At 36.2% G+C, this 25,512-nt stretch overlaps 1 protein-coding gene across 1 annotated transcript in view; it reads right to left on the reverse strand.

Moving 5' to 3' along the window:
- Window positions 1-25,512, reverse strand: part of PRKX (protein kinase cAMP-dependent X-linked catalytic subunit) — a 58,072-nt gene that overhangs the window by 14,297 nt on the left and 18,263 nt on the right. The window contains exons 2-4 of the mRNA XM_066176780.1: window positions 15,971-16,139; window positions 11,630-11,893; window positions 4,789-4,908 (exon numbers count right to left, since the gene is read on the reverse strand). Coding sequence (XP_066032877.1) covers window positions 4,789-4,908; window positions 11,630-11,893; window positions 15,971-16,139 — 553 coding nt within the window. The remainder of the gene's footprint in view (window positions 1-4,788; window positions 4,909-11,629; window positions 11,894-15,970; window positions 16,140-25,512) is intronic.

Below are 25,512 nucleotides of genomic sequence, written 5' to 3' on the forward strand. Positions count from 1 at the left end.
GATAGCACAAAAACAAGGATGGAAACAAAATTTCTTCACTTCAGGCTCTTTTTATAATTTTAGCTCAAACTAGCTTGTTCTTCAAGAAGTACCATACATTATTTCCATTATGTTTTCAGAGGTATTAATTTCTTCGTTCAGCTGATGATCAAGTGGATTAGCATTCCCTTTGAAATACTGTAAATTTTGGCCACGGCAATAATCAAATTCCATCAGAATAATTAAGTAAAGGTGTCTGTAGGCTTATGGTAAAAAAATCCATAATAATTCAAAGCACTGAAAAGCATGACTAAACTATCGGGCTAGGGAAAGACTAAAGGACGTTTCCTGTTGGTGGTCAGAAAGCCAGAGTACTTCCTTTATGAAAAACTATTTTCCAGCTAACGGGAAAGTGGAAGAATCTCAGGAATAATACTTGTGCTATTGAAAACTCCTGCTTTGACACTAAGGAACATGGAAAACGTGATTGCTATTTAACATGCACAAGTTTTTCCCACACAAGAAAGACTATCATATAAAGTTTATTTTTTAGTCAAGCAATATAAATAGTCAAGCAATATAAATATCATTCACATTGTCCACAGGAAGTTGACAAATTCAATTTTCCATTTATTACCTATTAGAATCTGTAAGTGCATAAAGCAACTAGAATGACATTTTGTAACTATGTATTACAAAGTTGCCAGCTGCAGTAAGCAGATTATTGTACATTACTGAGGTGTGAAATCAAGAAGAATAGAAGTACATATAACTTTTTTCATATTTACATGTTTCAATTGTTCTTTGCTTTTCTACTTTGAAAATCCAAAATTATTTTGTCTAGAGTTCTTGAGAAAAGTTTGAATCACAATTGGCTATACAGTAATTTTATGGTAATTCTGCTTAAATGCATTTCAACTCCATGCAAAACTACAAGACTGCAGAGTTTTCTCATGAACAAACCAAGTAACTCGATTTTGATGCCTTTCGTAAATGTCAACCTTCAACACAGCACAGATTTTAGACAAAATAATGCAAGTATTGTAGAGGGAGCTACCTAATAAATCAACAAAAATCCCCTTGAGTTTCAGACTTTCTTCCCACAACACAAATACAAACAGCTGCCTTTTCACCAACTGAAAAGCAGCTACAAAAAATATCATCTCTGTAAACAGGAGAACAGCTGCAAACCATTCCTTTTACTAACTGAAGCATAACGGTGGCACAGACATAAGTTTCAAAGACAGTCTGAAGAACAGAAGTTGCAAAACCTCAAGGGAAAACACACAGGTCTGAGAATATGAAACTGCAGGCAAGAACCATTAACCTGCCTAAAACGGCAGACCAGCACATCACTTATGACAATCCAAGAGAAATAAAAAAGACATAGCCCACATTAATACACAAAATTCATATTAGCTGCATATCTGATAACAGTACAATTATGACATACCTAATGTTAAATAACAAATATATTTTTCTCTGGATTAAATTGCAACGGAACTCATTTCCTCAAAATAAACTGATGTTCCAACTCCTGTATCAGCAGTTTGTTTAGCTTGTTTAGATTAACTCTATGAAGCTGGTGTTATTCATCTGTTAAGATTTCTTCTCACACTTGCTTCTCCCTGTTCCTTCCCCTTTCTGTACTTTCCTATGTTAAACCTAAACAGGACCTTGTCTTAAACCTAGTTTGTGCAGAAGAAGAATTCCATGGGCCTCCAGAGATTAAGTTAGGGAAATAAGACACTGTAGAACAGGAAGATATGGGTTTGTTTGTTTGTTTTTAGAGAGGCCCTTTCCTTACACTCACACCTACCAATTCTTTTCAATTGCTTTTGGGCTTCAGAGAGACTAACTTCAGGAAATAACTATCAAATGTCGTACGTTAATTTACTTGCAGACAATAATTCAGTCTGGAAGTCAGGTTTTGTTCACTTCAAAATATTTTCAGATTTCCTAAATCTTCTTTGAATTTTGATGGATAAAGTTAACTAAGACTGTTCCTGCAATAAAAGCCTTGATAGTAAATATCTAGCCAGATCTCGAGTTGGTGAGGAGAAGTGCTTCAAAACACCTCTAAAAAAAACCACTTCAAAACACTTCAAAACCCAAAGAACAGCAAAAAGTTGATAAAATTCTAAAACATGTGACAACCTTCCCATCTAAAGGAAACACATACAAGCCATAATCCCTGCTCTCCTTTAATCCCGTAAAAAAAAATTCTAATAAAGTAGTATCTATCTATACCCCCAATCTCAAAAAAACACAAAACACCCACCCCCTCCCACCCCCCGCAAAAAAAACCCAAACAAAAAACCCAAACCTCAAAACACAAACACCCCAAAAAAACAAGCCCTGTAAGCCCTGTATGGAGTCCCTATTCCAGCTTTGGACAATGACTGAATGCTGCTGTTTTATTTTTTTATTGTTTGGGACAGAGTCCCTATCCAAAATAGCATTCAATCATTATGAAGAGCATGTCTATAAAAGTACTGTAGTAAAAAAAACATAGAAAATCAGACACAGCAGACAGCTGCTCTGTCAATCAGCCTATATAAAACCTCACTTGACTATCAGGAAAGTGTAAACTATCTCTATTGGTTAAAAGTCTCTAAAAGCCAAAGTGTTAATATTAAGCCATCTCCCTCCCATCCTCCACCCTGAAACCCAGGTCTCATCCTTTGAGCCAGACAGTGTTGTGATGCACAAGATCCTACATAGAAACAACGGTAGCTGCTCCCTTTTTTTATGACCAATATATACCAGTCATATTTCGGTAGAACATACAGCAGTCATACTTCAGCACCCTGCAGTCTTGAGATTTCAATGACTCCAAACATCTTCCTTGACTGCCACCTGCAGTCAGTATGTCAACTTTGTAAACCATGTTTCCATCAGTGGCCTAGTGGAGAGAATGCTATCAACATCTCTGTAAGGCACGTAAATAAAAAAGGCCCAATATCCACTTACACTGAGACCACACAGACCTAACAGAGAGTGGTCCCACTGAAACCTGTGGCAGGAAGGTAAATCACAGTGGGGTGACTGCACCACCTGCGCTCATGTTACAGCCCAGACAATTATCTACAGTCTTCCTGCTGTCTAGGACTAAGATTAGTGGCAACAAGCTTGCTGGGAATCTCTTTTTTTCCTTTCTGAGAATTTTTCATCTCTCTGAGAAAGATTCTTTTGATCAGCTTGGGCTGCTCACCTTACTGGAAGCAATGGAAGAAAGGTGAAGCCTGTTCTTTGTACAGATCAGCCTACATAAATTACAACTTCATATTAGACCAGTCAGCCAAGCCTGCCTGGGTCTGCCAGCAACTATTATATATTTTTATTGCCTTTCTGTCAACAAATTGCTGTGAGATTCAAAGTCAATGTATATGAAAGCCTTGAGGACACTAAAAAAGCAAGCAGTGGGTAGCAATGCTGGGCTGGGTAAGGTTGTGTAGCTACTGGGCGAACTTCACAGCAGTACATGCAGTGGATCATAGCTCTGAAGTGCCCACCCATCTATCAGGAGAATTAGCTGCTCAGGCAAACTTATGAGCTTGTCCAAACACTGGAACAGTCAACAAAATCACTTTGAAATGACAGTACTGCACAGAGAAGAGGATTAATAAATTTCAAGCAAGCACACTTTGTTCTGATCATTCTACAAGGCTGCAGGTTTACAAAGAAGGACCACAGAGAACACCTGACAAACCTGGGGACCAAGAAGGCGCAGAGTGCACTGATCAGATACCAGAAGACGCTCTAAGAACTGTGAAATCAAACTGATAAATACACTATGTTTCTTCAGAAGCTATGAAAGCCTTGCTTTCATCTGCATGTCTTACAGCACCCACCACAAAAAAAGCCAATCACTTTCAAAAATCCAAATCTTTTTTCAAGTACCCTCAAACAACACAGCCAAGACAAACAAAAAGTAAAACCATGCAGATGCCTTGTTTAGCACACAAGCGCAATTTCACATTCTACCTAAATCATTTATTTGTTTTACAGAAAAGATATTTATTTTTTGAAATCAGAGAAAATTGAGACAATTACTTTTATCTAACTCTAACGAGTAATGAACAATTAATTATACTAATGCCAGAAATTGTTTCTTCAGTTTGAATTTGTATGTTTTGAAAATGTTGCTTAGCAAACAAATTCCAAAACACCAAAAGTAGCGTTTGAGCAAACTGATTTCAAAGAGACTATAACGCTTTTCCCTGCTCTTCTTCCTCTAGTTTAAAGAAAACCCGTGCTCAGTTATCATACAAACTGTTTTAATAAAAGCCTTCCTACTTGCCACTGTGCATTTTTACAGACTAAAGCTCCCACTGTAACTAGGATTTCCCTATGCTGGAAATTAATTACAGAAGTAGTCCTGTTCTTAATCCTTTAAATATAAAGAATCTCGTGAATAAAAATCTAAACTTCGGCAAAACCTGATTTTCCAAAACACATAAGGAAAAGAGAAGCTGTTAAAAAAGCCTTAAGTAAAAAAAAAACAAAAAACAAAAAACCCCCCAAACCACAAAAAAACCCCCACACAAAAAACCCCAAACCAAACAGAAAACCCAAACCCAAAACAAGAAACAAAACCAACAAACTCAAAACCCTAAAACATTCCCATAACAACAGTGATATATGTTCTTTTGTAAAGCTTCGCAATTGATTTTTTCAAAGGCACAAATTAAACTTGTGTATCAATATTAAATGTAGCCCAAATTTGTTAATCCAAATATTGTGAACAGAACTAGCAAATAATTCTGTATTACATAATATCGCTGTGATATAGTAATTATCACTTACCCTGACAACATCTCAAATATAAGAATTCCTAGGGCCCACCAATCCACAGCTCTTCCATGGCCTTTACTTTGTATAACTTCTGGTGCAAGGTACTCAGGAGTGCCACAGAGAGTCCACGTTCTGGTTGTAAAAGAAGGAAGGAAAAAAAACCAAAAAAACACAACAAAACAAACAACAAAAGCAGATCAAAGTGGAACTGAAATAACAGTAATAGGAAAAAAGCAAAAACACACATTGGGTACACAAAGAAGTACCCAACATGTCGCTATGTATTTACTGTACAAAGGAACAGAGAAATAAGAAAGGCCTCTACAAGATCCAATCAGACGGCTTTGATGATATTCTCCAATTCTCCTGGAACAGAGATCTATGCAAATAAGAAACTTCCTGTCTCAGAAAATATCTGTGCAATATCTGTGCACTGAGTTTCTCAGCTGGTGCTGCTCTACCCATTAGACTATACATTGTTTTGAATTATTAGCAGTATTTTTCACTCCGTAAGCTGCAGACCCTGGGAGTTCATTGACTGACAGACCCAGCAGAAGACAAGCTTAATGGCCTTTTCCAGCAAAACAAAGTTTCATTTAGAAAAAAAAAAAAGGGAAGGAGGGAATTTTTAAAGAAGTAGTAGTTTAAATCAGTAAACAGGTGCACATACATTAAGATCTGTTTTACAATCTAAAAATAGTATTTAAATCTAACCTGTCATCACTTCCACAATATTCATTAAAAGGGAAACATTTTGTATTTTTAGTTATTTAAAATATTTACAAGGTGTAGTTAAGCAAGTGTGAGATAAGTAGGCAATACTTTTTGTGATATATTTTAAAGTATTTTTAGTCATAGCTTTCTATGTTAAGGTCAGAATAAAACTGTTACATTGCTAACTAATTGAAGCTCAAATTCTATAAAGACATGAAACAAATTGAAACTAGGCAGTTAAGTTTACAAAGACCAAATTACATTTGAAAAGAAAAATATTCTGAAATAATTTCTTCCAGAAATGTCAACTTTTCTTTGTAAAATTGCCCAGGTAGAATTTGCCTGGCTTCACTCCTTTGACTTAAGTTTAAATGCACACTTGAGAAAAAAATGTGCTCTCATTTTGAATAAATTACCCTTCCCCAGCAGCAAGTCAGAAGATGAAACTTTGAAAATGTGCTCACCAATTCAAGGGAAATTGAAATCACAGCACAGAAGAAAACTGTATCACATTTTAAAGGGAGTTCTAGTAAAATATGACGAAAAATGCAGTCACAGTCACCGCACATGACTTGCACCAAAAAAACCTCAGAGTGTTTGTGAGAGGAAGAATATTCTCCAATCAAACCGGTAACACACTCCTGGACAAATGCATTAAGACAAACAGCAATCACATTTAGAAGAAATACTAATTCAACTTCTTTTTTTCTGAGAATGAAGGGAAGATGAATGTTCCACCCTACTCTGTGCTGACATGGCCTCACCTTGAGGCCTGTGTGCAGTTTTGGGCACCACAATGTAAAAAAAGACATTCAGCTACTGGAGAGTGTCCCAAGGAGGGCAATGAAGATGGTGAAGGGTCTAGAGGGGAAGCATTATGAGGAGCAGCTGAGGGCACTTGGTCTGTTCAGACCAGAGGAGACTGAGGGGACATCTCATTGTGGTCTTCAACATCCTCACAAGGGGAAGCAGGGGGCAGGCACTGATCTCTTCACTCTTGTGACCAGTGAGAGGACACAAAGAAATGTGTCAAGATGTTTAGGTTGGATACCAAGAAAATATCTGGTTCTTCACCCAGAGGGTGGTTGAGCACTGGAACAGGATCCCCAAGGAAGTGATCACAGCACCAAGTCTGAGAAAGTTCAAAAAGAGCTTGGAAAATGCTCTCAGGCACATGGTGTGACTCCTGGGGATGTCCTGGTACAGGCCAGGAGGTGGATTTGATGATTCTTATGGGTGCCTTCCAACTCAGCATATTCTGTGATTCTTTGAAATAGTTTAAAGGGAGCTTTTGGGATACTTTCTTTCTGGTGGTTTTTTTTTGTTTGTTTGTTTGTTTGTTTTTTTAAGCCTAAGCCTATAAAAATAGTTTAGATAAAGGAAGAGGAGCTGTACAGTCATTTAAGGCTTTAAATGAAGAATCATGACTTGAATTTCAAGATTCAGTTTACTATGGCAAAAGCCAAATTGCTCCAGCTAAACTATCAGAAGTATTAGGCACACTTTGCATCTAATGTGCTTCAAGGTTCTTGAAACTACATTCCTAAGTGTAAAGAATACATCATTATTTTTTATCATTCATTTATCTAAAAAACATAAACTCTTCTATTCCAAATCAACCATACTGAATTTTTACACACAGTGCTGCTTTACACTACTGCCATCTAGCAGCTACCTAGATCAGGACTATGGAATTCGGAATAACAGCAAAACTCTGTCATCTTCTAAAACAAAGTATTTCTCCCTCTCCCAAATTTAAAAAGCTGTATCCATTGTGTGACTCAATCATACTGATTTAGGCAGCAATGCCAATGAAGCAGCTGACAGTTTTACTGGTTTTTTATTCAAGTAAAAGGGAAACTGTGAATCAAGGCAAACGTAACTTCAAGTCTCCTAGTTGCAGTAGGAAATCCAATTTATTATCACCACATTAACTACTTCCTTAATTTCAATCAAGAAATGGATGTTCACTAACTACACAAAAACTTGAACGAAGCTAATGTTCTTTAAGATGTTTATTTGTACTGTAAGATCATGACTTGTGTTTCCCCTTATGTTAGTCATGAAACAGACTATCTAGTATTTTGGAAAACACATCAAGTAGATGCTACAAAAAGATAATACTTTAAATTATTTTTTATCATTACTATTTTATGAATACTGAATATTCATCTGAAATTCCAGATAACTTTTTTGAAGATAAATTACAATGCAAAAAAAATAAGAATAGACTTCCCTACAAAATATTCATTGTTCTGAAATTTCAAGATAAACCCTGAAGTACTGTTAAGTGCTAATTGGTAAGGTTGAATTTAAAACATGAAATAAAGAATCTACTCTGGTTACAAAGGTAAGCTACAAAATAATTTTGTGAAACTTTTGAAGAATATTGTGTGAAGAAGTTCAGCCTCAGTGGTTAATGTGTTTAAGCATTTTATACCATTCAGCATCCATCTCTGGAGTATCTGACAAGCTTTTTGCATATAAGCCAGATTACCAACGTTTGTTTTGGTATTCTGGCAGTTTCTCTGTAATTTTATTTAACAAAGATTGCTTTGTATCCAGCTGACAAAAGTTTGTTCTGCAAGAAATTCTAGCTTGCTTCTACAGTGACAAAGGGAACACTTTGCAAACTAGACTTACTGTGTCTTACTTAGTCTTTCTCTCTTCAATCCACTGTGTACAACAGTCATGAGACACATCCAGCTTAAGCAACAGTGCAGAACTATCCCCAATATTTAAGATTAAACACTTCTCAAGTTTCTAGAGTGACTCACAGGTAAATTTCTTTTTTAGGAATGTAAACTGAATAAACTAAAATTAACAGTGAATAACATTCCAGGAAAAAAAAAATATCACTCAAGTCTTAATTTTACCTAAAACGTTTATAACTTTGAGTGAAATCTGTCCACAAAAAACCCATAAAATTTCATGCAGATTAGTTTTGTGCTTCTCTGAAAGAACACGGAAATTAAACCCTAACTGCCCAAAAAAATCACAAAAAACCCCAAACACCCAAACCGAAACAAAAAAACCCAACCAAAAACTACACAGAAAAAAGAAATCAGATCAGAAAAAAAAAAAATGCAATAAAAATACCATATCCAAAGAGTGGTATATGCTTTTCAGAAAGAGAAAGGTCTACAAAAGTAACAGATGAAAACTTCAAAGGAAATCCTTTCTACAGCCTTCAGGTAACAGTAATTTATAAAAACTCCCTCCCCAACATTCTTCTTGACATTGCCCTTTTTTAAAAGTAGTGGCACATCTATTTTATATGAATGTACTTACAAGAAACTGAAAAGGTTATTAAGTCTTCAGTTAAGCAACATCAAGGTGGAAAAGAGAAGAAATAAACAGCAGCTGAGGCAAAGAGACACTGTTTTGGAGAAAAATTTAGAATTTTTAAACGTACACTGAGTGAAAAGGGAGGAACAAGGATAAACAGAAGGACATACCAACAAGGAACAGAAGGAGCAAAGAAAACCTCCTCTCTTCCCTCTGTTTCTAAAAAGAAAATATTGAGAGTCTTGCCCTTCAGAAATTGAACTAATAAGAAGGTACAGGTGCAGGCTGCTTTCCACAGTGGGAACATGAGCTAAGAGCCAGACACTCTTCCTGAAGGGCAGCTTGAATGTAGAGGGACATGGTGAATATTTCATCCCTTCGTACATGGTCATGGGAAGAAAGGAAAATATCTAGAGAAAAACCTCAGTTAGGCAACTACAGAATCATTCATGTGAAGCATTATGCATCTGGAATGTGCCATTGTATCCAGAGTCTTCTGCACACTACATTTCCATTTACATATTATGACTTTTTTCTAGGAATGTCTTTGCTGATTCTGAGAGCAGGTTACCTCACTATGTTTGAAAACCATAAATACTTCATGCCTTCTTTTTGCTATTCATGTATGCAGTGTATATGCACACATCTACACACTCGCTGACACCCATACACATAAGATTCATGTGTATAAATATTTTCCATGCAAAAAAATGACAAAATATCCCCTATAATTTTGATCAAATAGGCTATGCCATAAACAAAAGCACCTACTGGAATGCACTAGTGGATAAAGGGCTAACAACTGTGTATTTTTACAGTGACAAAACCAACATTGTGAAGATGACTTCAGCTAGTGGGGAGAATACTACGCAGTTTCAAAAAAAAATCCAGTAACACAAAAAACGAAACCAGATTTGCATAGGTGCTCAAACCTGTGCTCTAACTGATAATGTCCTTGCTCATTCCAATTTTATGTTCTGTATTTATATTACCTGTTGTACATTTGAAGGTAAATCAGCTATGAAGATAAAACTACTATAATCTTCTATGATTCAACACAAACTGATCAACTTTGCCCCCCAAGCAATATGGGAAATACAAACCCAATTAAAACCAGTAGTGATAACTAAGTTTGATTTCCTAAAATATATTTGAACCAATTTACTCTTAGAGATTCATATTCCAGGTTGAAAAATATACTCTGATGTGAACTATCACCTTATTTAATGAAGAGTTACTTCTCTTGTGCCTTAAACCCACCGAAACACAATTACCACTAAGTGGCAGTATTTACATGTAAAGAGCAAGTCACAAGTATTTGCAGGAAAATGTCTTATAAAGAGATTGTTCTACTTTCTTACATGAAATTATGTTACATCTTCCTGCAAAAAGTTATTTTGCTTTAAAAACAAAATTAAAGGCCAGTATTTGTAGGCCTTTTTGCTTGCCCAGTGGAAACTGAATTCAGATACTCATAATAAAATTCTATGGTTTTAAAATAGATTTTCAGCCTTAAAGGTGAATAGAACTTTCAATTCTCTTTTGTAATTTGATTTGTCTCATCTGACTGTTACTTCATAAGGGATCTTATAAGCAGCTTTCTCAGATCCACTCTTGTTACTGATAAGTAAAACTGCACAAAGGGAAGGCCTTGTAAAATCATGGCTCAAGCCTTTGACCTTTTCTTCTTTGGCTAAGTAGAAAAGGACTGTGGGAAAGAGACTCAGCTGAATTAGGGGAAGAAAAGCAAGTTAAGTAACCATTGTGCATTCACACTGTGGTGTATGGTGGTTGGTTGAATTACATTTGTTATGACTTAAAACTATGTAACTGATAACTGGCTAACTGCTAAAAAGGCCTGGTTTTTGCAATAAAGCAGCTCAGCTTTGCACCTGCCTGGGGACTCTGCATCACTCCAGACCCTCACTCACCCACACACTCTCCTTTCAAATTGACCTTGTAGAACTCTCCTCCTGGAGACCTGTTTGTTACAAAAGCAGCATCAAACAGGTGGATGACCGAAGAGGATGAGCACCTACGTAACACCTCAGTCACCACTGCACTGCCTCCATCACAACTCTCAAACACAGTCTCCCTCAAGAGATGACTCAAAGGCATAAAATCAAGCCTTGCCACATCACTCTTCTGATACAAGAGGCTGGTTTTCACCTCCCTTTTCTTGAATCCCAATGCTCTTGCTTACTCTTAAAAACGTGTATTATAGTCTTGGGAAGAGTAGTCCAAACAGAAAGAACAGAGGAATCACTGCGGGGGAGCCTCTGCATTATCAAAAAGTTTACAGTAAAAAAGTTTACAAAAAGCTGACAGTAATACAGAAACTAGATTTAAATAAATCAGTTCTGCAGAAGCTGGCCTTATGGTTTCTGTCTAGATTTTTGCAGTTTCATTTTAGCCACAGGCTAGTGAAAACTCTGTATCCAGTTATCAAATATTATTCTCACACTTCAAAAATCTCTAAAAGAAAACTAGAAGGAAACATGAGTTACAAAACATACAGAAATTCAGTATCTATGGAGGATTGTATCGTAGCATTTGCTTATACTACTTCCCTGAACTCCTTTTTACAACATGACTGCTGAAAACTTAAATATACAAAACTAGCTATATTAAAAAAAAATCTTTTTTTTGTTGCTAATGCATGATACTGCTCCTGGTTATACCTAAGGGGTAATACTGCTTTCCATACAGCCATTTTAAGGGATTTGATTAAGGAATTTGACATGTGTGAACCACATGGAGTGTTAAATCAAATTCTGAGCACCTGAAATCAAACATTTTTTTTAACTGTTTAGCATGCAAAATGTAACTACCAGAAGAAAACTCCACTTACCTGTCCACAAGTTTTTTTGCAAATCCAAAATCAGTAAGCTTGATATGTCCTTCTTTGTCTAGTAATATATTTTCAGGTTTTAAGTCTCTGTAAACTATTTCTTTGGAGTGCAGGTATTCTATTGCACAAATAATTTCCGTGGAGTAAAACAGTCCTGTGCTGTTGTTGAAACGCCCCATGTTGCGCAGGTAACTAAAAAGTTCTCCTCCTGGCACATATTCCATTAACATATATAAAAAACGTTCATCGTGGTTGGTCCAAAATCTGTAACAAAAGTAGTGTTTTACTGAACAAAGAAATTATGTCTCTGATTTGTTCTATGAGGAAATGTCTGTAAAATGGCTTCTGCTGCCCAACCATGTACATAACTAATGTCTGATTTCTTGTCCGCAAATATTAAACCCCCAAGAATCCAGGATTATGTAAGACATTCAAGTAGCCACCTTAACCTGCAATGTAAACCAGATAGTTGAGGATAAGCACAGCACAGGGCAAGAAAAAAAATTGATAGATTCTGTTTTGTTGTACAAAACAGGTCTCTTCTAAGCACCAAATAACTGACCTGATGTAAAGACCAGACATTTTTTACACACCTCACATTTTATATTATCAAGCATTACCAAAGTGATAGGCAGAATCTGCTTTTGTAAAGACTTTCATGACAATATGTTCAAAACCAGACATCAAAGAGTTGTCCTTCTCCTATGCCTTCTTCCCTAGAGATACACAATCCCAACTAAAGCATCAGATGACAATGCTTGCTCTTGTATGGCATCTTTCACAAAAGCAATAGAAAAGCAAAAATGACATCAAAACAAGATTCATTTCTGTACCTCAGAATTAATCTAAGGACAGGTACCTTCCATTCCTCAGACTGCCACCTTTAATTTAAGACCGGTTTCTGGGGCAGTCAGAGTAACATAAAGAACAGGTAAAGAAGAAAGAAAATAATTATATGTGGCTTTAAAATGCGTCATTACAGAATACAGGAATCTTCTCTTCCACATTCCTCTAAGTTATGCCGTATTTCATTCTATCTACATTAATCAACTCACCACACCCCTAAATGTAGCTCAACAGTTAAGAAGAAAACAAGTATCTGGTAAGATCTTGAAGAACACTACCACTTAAAAGAAAGAACTATTACTAATTCCATAATAAAGAGAACTCTGTGTCCTTACTTACTGATCGGGTGATACAAGAACAGAAGCTACTTCAGCTTCTAGTCAGTGCTCATGCAGTATCACAAATACCTTGTACTTAATCAGGGCATGGAGCCTTGGAAAAGATAAGCAGAAACTGAGCTCCCTAACACATGAATGACTTTTACCCAGGACGATTTTATTTTTGACAGCAGCACGGAGGCAACCAAGGGAAAAAGACAGACTAACAGACATCAGCTATAGCTCTTCCATTCCCTCAGTGATGGAGAAAGCAGAGCTCAGGCTTGTATTCTGCTTTCAGGGAACTTCTTCCCTATCACAGTCATCAACATCATTAATTGGCTATTGATGATATAGTTCACAGCATCTTCATTGACTACGCAGAAACACTCTGAAAATGCATTCTAGGTCATTAGGAAAAGCTGTACCTACAATAAACAATGAAAGAAGAGCAGGAATGGGTGAAACAAAGCAAACCACACATTTATGGGAAAGGAAGATCAAAATCTGACAATACAGAGGGAAAAAAATGGAACATCTACATCATTAAGCACAGGATTTTTACTGGAATTAATTTCTTCGAAAACTGACTCTTAAAGGTTTATCTTTCCACAGAAAAATGAATACATTATTTGGTATAGATGAAAAAGAGCAAAATGAAGAATTTTTGTATTTGCAATTCAGATTGCTTTAAAAGGTAATTTATTACAAAAAGAAGAGAAAAAATCCCACAGAAACTGTGATTAGAGTAACGTTTGGTGTCATTAACTCTACAATTCAGCTTCACTACATAAACTTTAAACGCCATTGTGAACTCCTACAAACAAACAACCTGTTTTAGCCTATACAACCACAAGACATAGTTGATTTTTGTTAATTATTCTTCTCTTCAAAACCATATCAACATTACATCTCACTATGAAGAGCTGTACCACAGTATGACATAATACTCAAACATGGCAGTAAAGACTTCCTAGGAATCTCCAGTGATCAGTTGCTGCAAAAGCACCTAAGAAGCATTTAGAAAAAAAACTGTTAAAAAAAATATTTAGATGAGTAACTACAGTGTGTACAGAAAAACAGTACCTCCCTATATTTAGAATATTTCTCAAAAGTAACAGGAAAAGGAAAAAAAGAGAACTCTTTACATATAGGAAGACATATGGAATTTCTGAACACCAGAAATCAATTATGAGCAGCATTACTTTATAATTTTCCATCATAAAATCCTGAAATATTATGCTGCATTGACACCTATTCCTTGTTTTGCAACCAAAGGAGAATACTATCAGTGTTAAAGATGGCGAAGCTAACTGAAAACATAAAAAAAAGACCACGCAGATAACACACTTTAAAGGCATGAGAGCTGAACTATACAATTTTTCCCCGTTTTTGTTAAACACTTACAGTAAAACAATTAACAGAAAAAAACCCACACATATATTGGGCAGGAGGTGGCTGAAAAAACCTTTTAGTCACCCAAAAAGCTGCAGAAAATGTTATTTGTCATACAGTCTAGTGAAAATCATCCACAAAGGCTTGTTTAACCTAAAGCACATAAATATTGTTGTGACCTAAATTTTAACTACTTCACTTGAGCTACGTTGCTTGGAGTCTCCTCTGCCAAGGGAAAAAGGCACCACATGGACAATTACAGGAGCATAGCTGATGCAACATCTCACTGGACATTTCAACAGACAAGGCAGAACTCTAGAAGACACGAAGAACATTTGCCTTGCAAACAAAGTAAACTATTTGGATTGTATCCTTTGGCAACCTGAAAAATCTGATATTTTGTACATAAGGTGTGAATGAAGTCCAGGAGAACTCCCCTGTTTAGACTTTTGATCACTTCTGTATGAACATGAATCCTCCCATCCCTGTCTCTGACATCTCCCCCAAATTTGTCTACTCCCGCTATTCCTGACACACAGACCTACTGAGACGGGGTTTGCTTGGTGGTTTTGGCAGGGTCCAGATGTACATAGATATTTATATAAAATCCTGTTCCCCTTGTTCTCTCCATACTTCAACCAGCCTAACCAGATGTTCTCAGCCTCTCCACCTTGATTTCTTCCATGAATCTCAATCTCTACATATTCTAGAACTTGTCTTAGTGATAACTATGCCACACACAGGATTGCTGAACACTAGCTGGAAACTAATAGCATGAAGATGCTAGAAAAAGTCGACACCACACCAAGGAAAAAGCATCCTCCTGCAGGGCTCATTCCATCTTCTGAATGACTACCATGCCTTCTTCTTTTCCCTCTGACACTTGCTTAACCCTGGCAGGAAGCTGCACTCTCTACAGCCAGATTAACTAAGGCAAATTTTGTCTAATTTTATGTAAAACTGATTAAAGCAGATAAATGGAAACAAATCTTGGTTAATAGCCAGGCATGTATCCATGCATGAGGACATATAAATGGAAAATTACCCTGCAATTACCAGAGGTTTAGTTATCACATGAATAGATATGGACTCAGACACACAAGAAGCACTGCAGTACTGAACAGAAGAGTATAATACCTTCTCTCTTTAGCAATGGGACCACTGGGATAATTAGGGTTACCTAAATTCCACTAAAACAAAAAAGTAACCTTTATGAACTGTGTTGAAATCATGCTTCTCAATAGGTTCCATCACTTAACAAATACAGGAATACCAAAGTCCAAGAAGGGCTGCTGTTGTTTAAACTGTTTAAAAATTAAGTTTGCAAAAGTATAGTTCACTTATGTTTGTAAAAACTAGGTATTTCAGTCTGGGAACATCTTCAGCTATTTACCAATATCTATAGCACATACATGTAGAAATACTTTCATCATCATTCTAACATCAAGAATTGTTCTAGAAGTCATTTTGATGAGCCAATCCTAACAATTCCCCATTAGCATTTTCCCCTCACTTCACAAAATGTCTCTTCTGCAGTGTGAAAAATAAGAGAGAGAAAACACCTTATAATAAATTATTGTTTGAATGTTTATACCTTTTCATTTAAAATTCTTGATTTTTCTAAAATACGCACTTCATTCCAAAGTCTACTTCAATCTAGATTACATGTGAGAAATTAAATGCTCAGCGTTGGTTAAGTACATTAGAACTTGCAATGAGACTCTGGAGTACTTTAACTACACTTTCTGTATGAGTGAAACGAACTAAAAACACAGCAACTTACAATCTGATCAAAAAAGGGTGGTTGACTTCTTTCAAGACAGACTTCTCATTGTGCACGTGTTGCTCTTGCTTCAGTCGAATGACATCAGGAATGCTCATTACTTTCAGTGCAAAGTAACGCTTGGCCATTTTTTCCTTCACCAGATGAACACGTCCAAAGGTACCTGTGCCTGCAAAGTTGGAGCAGAAACATCAGCTTACCATAAGAAGGGAAAAAGAACAAAGATAATTTGCTAAATTAAGACCGACAGGAACTCCAATTATTCAGGTGTGAGATTATAAACTTAAATGTGCAGAGAGAGGCAAAGCGATTCAGAATGATAAGGAAGTGATGGGAAAAAAAATACATAAAATTTGCTAATCCTTCTAAAAATTGTTACATTTTAAAAAATCTGCTTAGAGTGCACAGTACTAAACCACTTGGAAACAGTAGCTGTCTGGCACCCCTTTTTTATAGTTAATGTATTCCTTTTCCAATTCACTCTAAAAAATGAAGTAAAATAAAAACATATTGACTTTCAAGTAATGCATTAGGCATTTCTCTATTCAATAGTCTCTGAAGTTCCTTTTTAAGTGCATTGGACTCAAGACAATCATACACAACTGAAGTGAGTATCTCTTTTTGTTTGAAATCAAAGTAAAACTTGTACATTTAGCCAGATTGCTATTTGTTGTGCAGCACAGGGTTAAACATTTGAAGATGAACACACATTTCAACTTATTGGGTGGTTGCTGATTGTTTTTCTGCACACTAAACAAAGCCATGTAGGTTCCATTACAGCAGTAGACCAGATATTTTTAATCCCATTCTCAGAAATATGTGCCACTATAAAGGACACCCGGCATTCACATCGAGCACCTAACTTGTGAAAGGTCACTCTCTCCAGAAATGTCAAAAGCTTATTATACTTCAGCTCACAATCATCTTCTTCTTTGCACATACCCTAGGAAAGGCAGCACACAGACCTGTTACAGCAGTATTAACTGGTTTGTTACCTGATTTCAGATTGTGTTTATCAGTTATAATCAATTTACAGCAAAGACACTTTCCTAAGATGCACAACAGGTACAGGGAAAGGAATATGTATGTGAAAGGAAATACATTTTTGAAAGATAGGTAAGAGCAAGAAACTAACAAATGAACTTCTAAAACTGCATTATTGGGGAGATGAGAAAAAAACAAGGGAATTTTTGCCTCTGGTCGCTTCAATTTACATTTGAAATACTTCTTTTCTGTATGCGTATTCTCAGCTAAAAAAAACTATGTTATTTAACAGTTTTTCTTTCCAATCACTTAACATGTTATTTAAGACGTACCATTTACTAAAAAACAAAATACTCATCTTACAAACTAAGAACTACTCACTCCAGCAATCCAGTTTAATGGAATTTGCAGCTCTACTACCAATACAGTTCTCAAAGCCAGTTTTCAAGATAAAAGTTCTCACTACACAAACGCATCAAGGATTACTATTGTCCAAGCACAAAAGATTCTATCAATGAAGTTTTAAATTCCCATCTATCCCCAGTTACAATTCTTTAACCATGAAAACTACATACAGGCCTCAGAAAAAAGCCTGCTGTTACAGTAAAGTAAAGTAAACCATCAGGTTACCCTGGAAAATTTATCATGCAATGAAATCCTTTAACAATGTAGTCACATTACATGACTATACCTGCAAACAACTTTATTTACTCAGTGATGGGCTTCTGCAGTAAAAAACCCAAACAAATAACATAAAAAACCCCAACAAACACAAAAAAAAGGCCCAAAAGCTTCCAAGCAGAGACATCTATTCAAGCTACTTTAAATACTGATTACTTATATCCACGCTGCGTACACACAATAAAACAAAATTAACTTGTGTTATTTCTCAATTAGGAGCTGAAATTTAAATTCAGAGTAAAAACACTGTAAAGAGTAACAACAGCTGTATGGCACACTGAAACTGGAAACCACCTTTCACTTTTGAGACTTTCAAATGTGGACTCAGGGAAATTAACAATACTAACCCCATACGCAAATGTGGTTTTACATGCATTTTGATACTTGTATGAATGAAGTGCTTCCACAGACATATCCAACAGGAAAGTCAAAAGTAAACACATATCTAATTGTTCCTAGATCTCTAGTGATTACATGTTTCAGGACTTGTTCTACTTGTTTAAGAAATTTTTATTTCAGAATGCTTTACTTTTCCTTATGCTGTCAGTTTATCTTTACAAACCACTGGTCAGAAATAACAGCAAAAATAATAGAAATCACAAGATCCATCTATTTGCAAAGAAGAACCTGTCAGGGACTTATTTAGCAATAGTTCTAACTTTGGAAACACTTCCTCCTTAAAAACATCTCTGGCAGGAACAGCAAAGCCTGGCAGGCTGTTCCAGAATAGTGGAAAAGCCATAATCTACAAAGCCTCTGGGAAAAGCAGACGACCACACAGACAGGCGAGAGCAGAGAACCTCCCAAACCAGTTTTATTGCTGAACTGATCCCAGGCAGTCTATTTTCACACATCTTTAGCACAGTTGCAACAGCTATGAAAATTAGGACGATACAGACTGAGAAGCCATGTATCACTTGTTTTCAGACAATTCCTCTCATAATCTGTATTTTGTCCCATCAAGACTTCTCAGAAAATCCATTAGGCCTGCATTAGCTGGCAGTACCCACATACCAACCACTCTTCCACAGGACAAACTGCTATGCTTTTTTTTTTTTCTGTTTTATGCTTAGCCAGTCTTCAAATAATCAGATAAAGTCTGCATACAGAAACTACTGTAATTCAAAGTATCTCTTCAAACCTGCTCATACTTTTAGCCATTTCTGCTAGTATTTTTAAAATGTTCTTCCTTGCAATTGATAGGGAGAAGGGAGAAATGGGACAACAGTCAAGGTGGGAGGGCAACAAGATGTTATTATGGTTGTTTAGCACAGTCAAGAAAATCTATTTTATAAGAACAGGTTGTTGTGCTGTGACTAGATGGAAATTCTGCCCTTCAGATTCATAAAAAGAAAACTAAAAAACTGAAGCAGTAAGTGGCACTGTGGAAGATGAAGGCCCAGCTTCATAAATTTGAGGGAAAGTTTTTGGTAGCAAATAAGGCAGTGTTACTAGTCTTCCATCAAAGCACCACTCCAGGTGAGGAGATACCTAACTCACAGAACAATTTCTGCTAATCCCCATGAATGAACTGTTTAACTTTTTCCCTTCATCACCACAGAGCTCAGCTTTGTGGACCAACTGAAGTTGACCTTTTGTGACAGATGAGTAAACATTCCTTATGATTACCTTAAAATGGAAATATTCTGTACTTGTCTGTAAGAATGAAGGGGAATAGTGTTTACAGACTTGCACTTCAGTTTTCTCACATTTATTTCTTATTTGGTTCAAACTTGGGACATCATACCATTCTAGAGTAGTCCTTGGATCTACCAAGTACTGTCCTGCTGAAGGAAGAGAAATGGCTTCACACACTCCCCACATACATATCCCTATTTGTCTACTATAGTACATGTTACCAGAGTTCCAGAGCAAAACAATGCACCTACACAAGAAGATCATACCTCAAGAAAACAGTTGTTCTTACAAAGTCTGAAGGCAGATTTGAAGTTTATTTGCACAGGCCCCTTCTTCCTGCTAAGGCATATAATAAGTGAAGTGAAGGTCTCTGGCCACCAGTAACAACAGGAAGAAGAGCGTCTGTGCTGTTTGCAACACAGTTCAGGATTTTTAGGACTACATGGGCAAACTGAGTAAAATATGCAAAATGCTAACCACTAATCCAGTATAATCTGTTTACAACAGAAACAATAAAATTCTTGGATTCTACTGCAAATTTTATGTGGCTGTAGAGCTTGAAGGAATGCCAGCCATCTTCTCCATCAGGTAACCTTCTCATGTTAAACACAAAGAGATGAGCCCAAAATCTGCAGAGGACCAACTTGGCCTACATATCAAACACAAGTAGGGTATTTTCAATCTTACAAAACAAGCTGGATTCCCTAATACCATGCAAAAACACCCTAGCCAGTTTCCAGGATTTTGTTCTCTTTGAAGCCTAGCAGAAAAGAATAAAGAATGTGGGAACATTTCTGATGCTAGGTAAACCAATCCTGCAACTTTTGATCAGCTAAAACAATTGAGTGCGTAGTCATGTAGTGACTATTTTACTATTGATGTAGATGACTAATTTAATGCTTAGATTGCCTCTTTATTTGTGCCCATTAATTAGACCCAGCTGTTTCAGCTTCCCATCCTTTTAATCCCCAGCTCTTTCTTAAAACCAAGTTTGCCTTGCTCAGATAGATACCATCTGTTTTAATGAAGAATAAACTAGGTCATGTGAGCTCCATGACCCCAAGGGCTGCTTTCTGAGTCCCAAAAGGGTTGGCCCTGCCTTCAACAGATGCCTACAAAAATCATCAGATGCATTCACTTTTATTTACAGCTAGAAGAAACATTTCCTACTGAGACACATATTAGTCTTTATTGATAGCTACAAGCACAACAGACTTTATTCTGTTAAATATCAAAGATGAACTAAGTGAATTGTATCAGATTGCAAATTCATTACTGAATGTCAAATTTTGCCTGCCATTTAATCGTTGTCATATTTTGGGATGGAACTTCAACAGCCTAAACTAGGAAATGGAGGTTGTCAGTAATTATTGACATAGAAGTGGACAAGTGGCACAGCAAAGGAAAACCAGCCTGCCCAAACAGACAGGTAATTAGAAGGTAAACACTTGGGAGAAAGATTTAGGGAAACCACAAGGCACAAGCAACTGTGGGCTTCTACAAAAAAAGATGTGGTTGGCACATGAATAGGGCAACTCAAAATGGGGATGATGATTTTGGACATCCCAGTAGCGAAGTTTATTTTTTTTAATGTGTAATATCCTACACCAATGTCACTGAAAATGCCAAATTCAGTGTCTTCACTGTTCTGCAAGCCAGCTGTGAATTGTTCACTGTAAATCTTAGGTCACTGCTTTTATAGATCTGCACTACGCTAGAGGGTTCAGATCTAACGCTGAAAAACATGTCAGAGAAGTAATAAAAGTCAGAGGAGGTTTTATAGGATGCCTTTTTTTTTTCTGACTAGAACTGCACATCTCATACTGCTGAGAAAAATGAAAGAAATATCTGATCACAATTTTTGCAAAGCCTTTTTGTATCCTTCATTATGCATTGAAATCAGAGACAGTCTGATTAAGATCATAACAGCATAGGAAACAGAGATGCGTGTGCAGTGTTCACCATGGGCAGCCCTGCCAGAGGAGCTGCTTCTGTGATGCCTTTTATTCATCCATTGTGCTGTGATTCCACTTTCACCAAGAACCCCTTGAAGAGAGAAAACGTCTTTCTACTTAGCAATAATGTGAGACAGTACACAGCAAGAACTATACCCATCACATTCCTGGCAAGATCATTGGATTACCTGTTCCACAACTTTTATTGGCACTGGCACACCAGTGGTTTTCTCTTCTGTTTTGGATGACAGCCACACCTCTTGTCAGACCAATCAAAAGCTCAGTATCATTAATTCTTTATCCCAGCTCAGTTGAACTTAAAAAGAAAGTAGCAATGCATGTTCAAAGTACAGCCTAGCTTTTGACTCAAAGCGGATGCTGTAAAAATTTCCCAAGGTCCCAAAGACCTGGCAATTTTTAGGTTCCTTCTTACTTGGTATACAAGGAGCCTATAACAACACACCACTAAAACTGCATTTAACCACCTGGAATTCAGTCCAGTCTCTTTTCAATGTCACACAGGATTCAGGATGCCAGAGAATACCAAGAAGTTGTGTCAACAACTCTTGTTGCTGACCCACCTATTTAAATCTTACTGAACTACAATCCCTCAGAACTAAAGATATGGGAATCACCAGGCTAATTAACACCCATCAGTCAAGTTTCCTGTTTTCCCATAGTTCAGATACACGCTTCTGTTTTCCAGAAAGTGCCAATCAACTGAACATCAATGATGCAAGTTCTTCTGTATTTTCAGGTTTTTGACTTTTTTTTCCTCACAAATTATTGTCTTTCTACAAAAATATTGCAAATATCAGAGTGTCTTTGAGCAAAAGAAGCAGAATTCTTGAAAGTTTCTTCTGTCTCTTTATTCTTTATTTTTTAATTTACTTTGAGATACTAGAACCAATTAATAAATGAAACCAGAAAGTAACCAGATTGCTGGTTATGATAGCCATAAATCCTCTCAATTTCTAAACAGCTCTTAGAACACTAATTCTAAATGCATCTCCCTTCTCAAAACTTTTAATATTCACAATCTTCAGAACAATTCTCATCAAATTAGTATTTCCCTACTTGGTTCTTCAACAGTATTTTTGCAACTCTTTTGATTGTTTTCCACAAGCTGCAAATCGTGACCCATTGATAAAAAGAAAATGAACAGATGAGTGGATGATAAAGCTTTTCCTCCATAGTAGAACTAGGACATTGCAAAATCATTATTATTCCTACTTTTACCTATTTAAATATTACACCTGAAGTACTGTTAGATTACAGCTTCAAAACTATTAAAAAAAAAACCAAACAGCTGAAATAGAAACCTTTAAAAATTAACTCCTTTTTCACCTAGAAACTAAGCTTTACTTGCTGAACTAAATTAAGGAGGCCTGCTGAAACAGCTTATTTCAAATGATACCAAACACCTGCTAGAAGTGAAGCTGATCAATCTGTATTAGTACCATTTTTAAAAATTTTGGCCCATCACGTTTTAAAAGACAAGTATACTTAAGCCAAGAATCAGGTACCTCTCTGGCTAGTAACACCTGCCAAGCTAAAACACTAGAAAGCATTAAATTCTCTCTTTCATCTGATGAGAATTTCAGGTAACTAAAACATTATCAAAAAGTGTCACATTTTAATAGCTGGAGAAATATCTGTAAATTGGAAATTGTACAAGAAAGCCTTTTCTGGAACTTAAAAAGTTAGACCATCTAAATCCTATTAACAGAATGGATTCTTTCAGGTAGGGAGAGGCTAAAATAAGCACATGAACTACTTCTTGGAATGTAAATATTAAAGGGAGGAATTTTTAACCTATTGGTTTCTTTCCAAATAATTTCTCAAAAAAAACAAAAGCCAGACATGCAAACCCCACACCTAGCCTCCTGTACATTAACTGATGCTTAAACTTCCCATCAGTGTTGAGTAATTCAGGACTCTTTCTAAATAAATATGTGTCAAAGTGAATCTTTTCTAATGGCTTTAATTATCTTTAACTGTTTTAATGCACTATGAAACAGCTTCCCTAAAATGAAACGCAACACAAATGGACATTTAGGCCCAAAGTTGCTATTTTTAATTCAAGTGTGTTACACTTGCACTTACCACAAACAAAATGGGATACAAAGTAACCCAGATTCCTGCAAAAAGAAGGAAAACCAACAAGATGAGTAAAGTACTATACCAAGTATCATAAACTCCCAAATTTTAGTCTACAAGATTTCTCCTGATTGTTTAAAAACAGTAATAAAAAATATTTTGACAGAAATATTTTCCAATACAATCTAAAGTGATGAATCCTGATCTCTCCTCAGATACTCTTGAATTTTTTGTCTGTGAATAGGTGTGAGTTGTGAATATACAGCTCCTGCTTCAAGCTGGCATTAGTAGTACTACACTCAGTATTGTGAATTTGATGTCCCAGAAGCAGTCTAAGCCAAAAGGCTACTAATTTTCTATGAGGATGAACAACTTGCAGTTTACCTCTGGTAGGACATAAAGAATCAATTCCAGTAAATCATTAACACACCATTTTCAGTTAATGAGAAGTGTTTTTCAGTGATTTTTTCCCCCTTCCAAAAAAGGGAAGTAGGAAAAAAACTCTAAGCAGGGACATCTAATATAGGGAAGAAAAAAAAAAAAAGAGAGAGAGAGAGAGAGAGAGAAAAAATAAAAAAGCTTTGTTTCTACGTTTCATTCTCATAATCAAAATTTTAACCAAGAGGACAGTAAAGCTCTCTCATCATTTATCAGCACTTCCATCTTCACCTTCAGTTTCCCTGGTGACAGGAAGTATTTACAGAATTGTTTTGGCTGATTGCTTTACTCAAATTCAGCATGAAGAAATTCAGTTGGTTTTCCACCAAAAAAAACCAAAACCCAAAAAACCAAAAAAAAACCCCCACACCCAAAAAACCTGCAAAACAACATAAAACAACCAAAGCTAAGCAAATTGCCATGTCAGAGCAATAACAAGTTCCAGCAGACTGAAATCCTTTTCAGGTAACTTCAACTAAAAGAAACAACCATTAAGGTCTTCAAAGTTTAAAACAGAACCTCTGTAGAAGATACACAACTGTCCAGGTACCCATCAACTAATTACACACACAAAAGTTTACCATTACACCCAAAGAAAAAAGAAAACCTTAAAACAAAACTGGCCAGCCAAACAACTACAAAACATGGCTCAAAACTCATGTTTTCATTTCAGAAAAATAAATAAAAATAAGATTTTGATGACTAAAAAGCAAACACCAATGCAATAATCCATGAAGGATTTAGAGGCAATTAGTTCCAAAGAAGTGAATGCTACACAGAGTATAATAAATATCAAATCCATGCAACAGCACAGATCAAAACTTTAACAGCAGCCCCCTCTGAACAAGGTAAGTCTAAATAGGTGTACTTAATAGGTATCTGATTAGCAACCTTTCTTTTCAACCCATAAATATGTGTCTCTACATACTTGTATAATTTTACATAATCATCATATTTTGGTCTGTCCTGAAATTCAGCTTTTCTGAAACACTTACTTGCTGTCAGTCAGTCCCATATTAATGCAAAGAAAGCATGAGGCTTAATACCCTTGACAGTGTCCTTTTAAAAAGCAAACAAAAAAGTCTTGTGAAGTACAAAGGTTTATTATTGCTGATTTAATGTAATAAAAGCCACATTGTTTGTACTTGACCGATTTCCTCCTTCACCAGTGCTGGACAGAAGCCTTTGAGGGACTAGTACCTCTTATAACACACTCCTTTCAATTACATTTCACTTCCATCTTCACTGAAAGCAGTGCTAAATCAGACAAAAATTAAGAGGAAGTATCCCACACAGTGCACAAAAACTGTATTTTTAAATACTTTTCAAACAGATTGTCTATTTTTTAGTTAATATGTACTACAATGATTGTAAAGTGTAAGACTGAAATTACATTGAAGAGCTTCTGATTGAAGACAAATAAGACTTACACTTAAGACTTAATGTAAATGGACTCAGTACATTTTAGTTCTCTCAAGAGTTTCAGGAAATAGGTAAAATAGGCAACCAATAGAAAACTGTTCCAGGATTACCTATTCCCTGCTATTTTCTGTGTTACCACACAATTAAACACAGATGGCCCTAGTCCAGAAACACACTTGGATACACACATACCAGCACAACTGAGAAAGCAGGAAAGGACAGGTTGAAAACCTCATACACTAATATTCAGAAATCAAAATTAAATCAAAGTTCCGTGGTGGCAAACAGCTACTTTTCCATTTTTTTTTTTTTCCAATCAAACTT

The sequence above is a fragment of the Chamaea fasciata genome, unplaced genomic scaffold (genome assembly GCF_029207755.1).
Source record: "Chamaea fasciata isolate MVZ Bird 193981 ecotype frontalis unplaced genomic scaffold, bChaFas1.0.hap1 SCAF_2, whole genome shotgun sequence".
Taxonomy (NCBI): domain Eukaryota; kingdom Metazoa; phylum Chordata; class Aves; order Passeriformes; family Sylviidae; genus Chamaea; species Chamaea fasciata.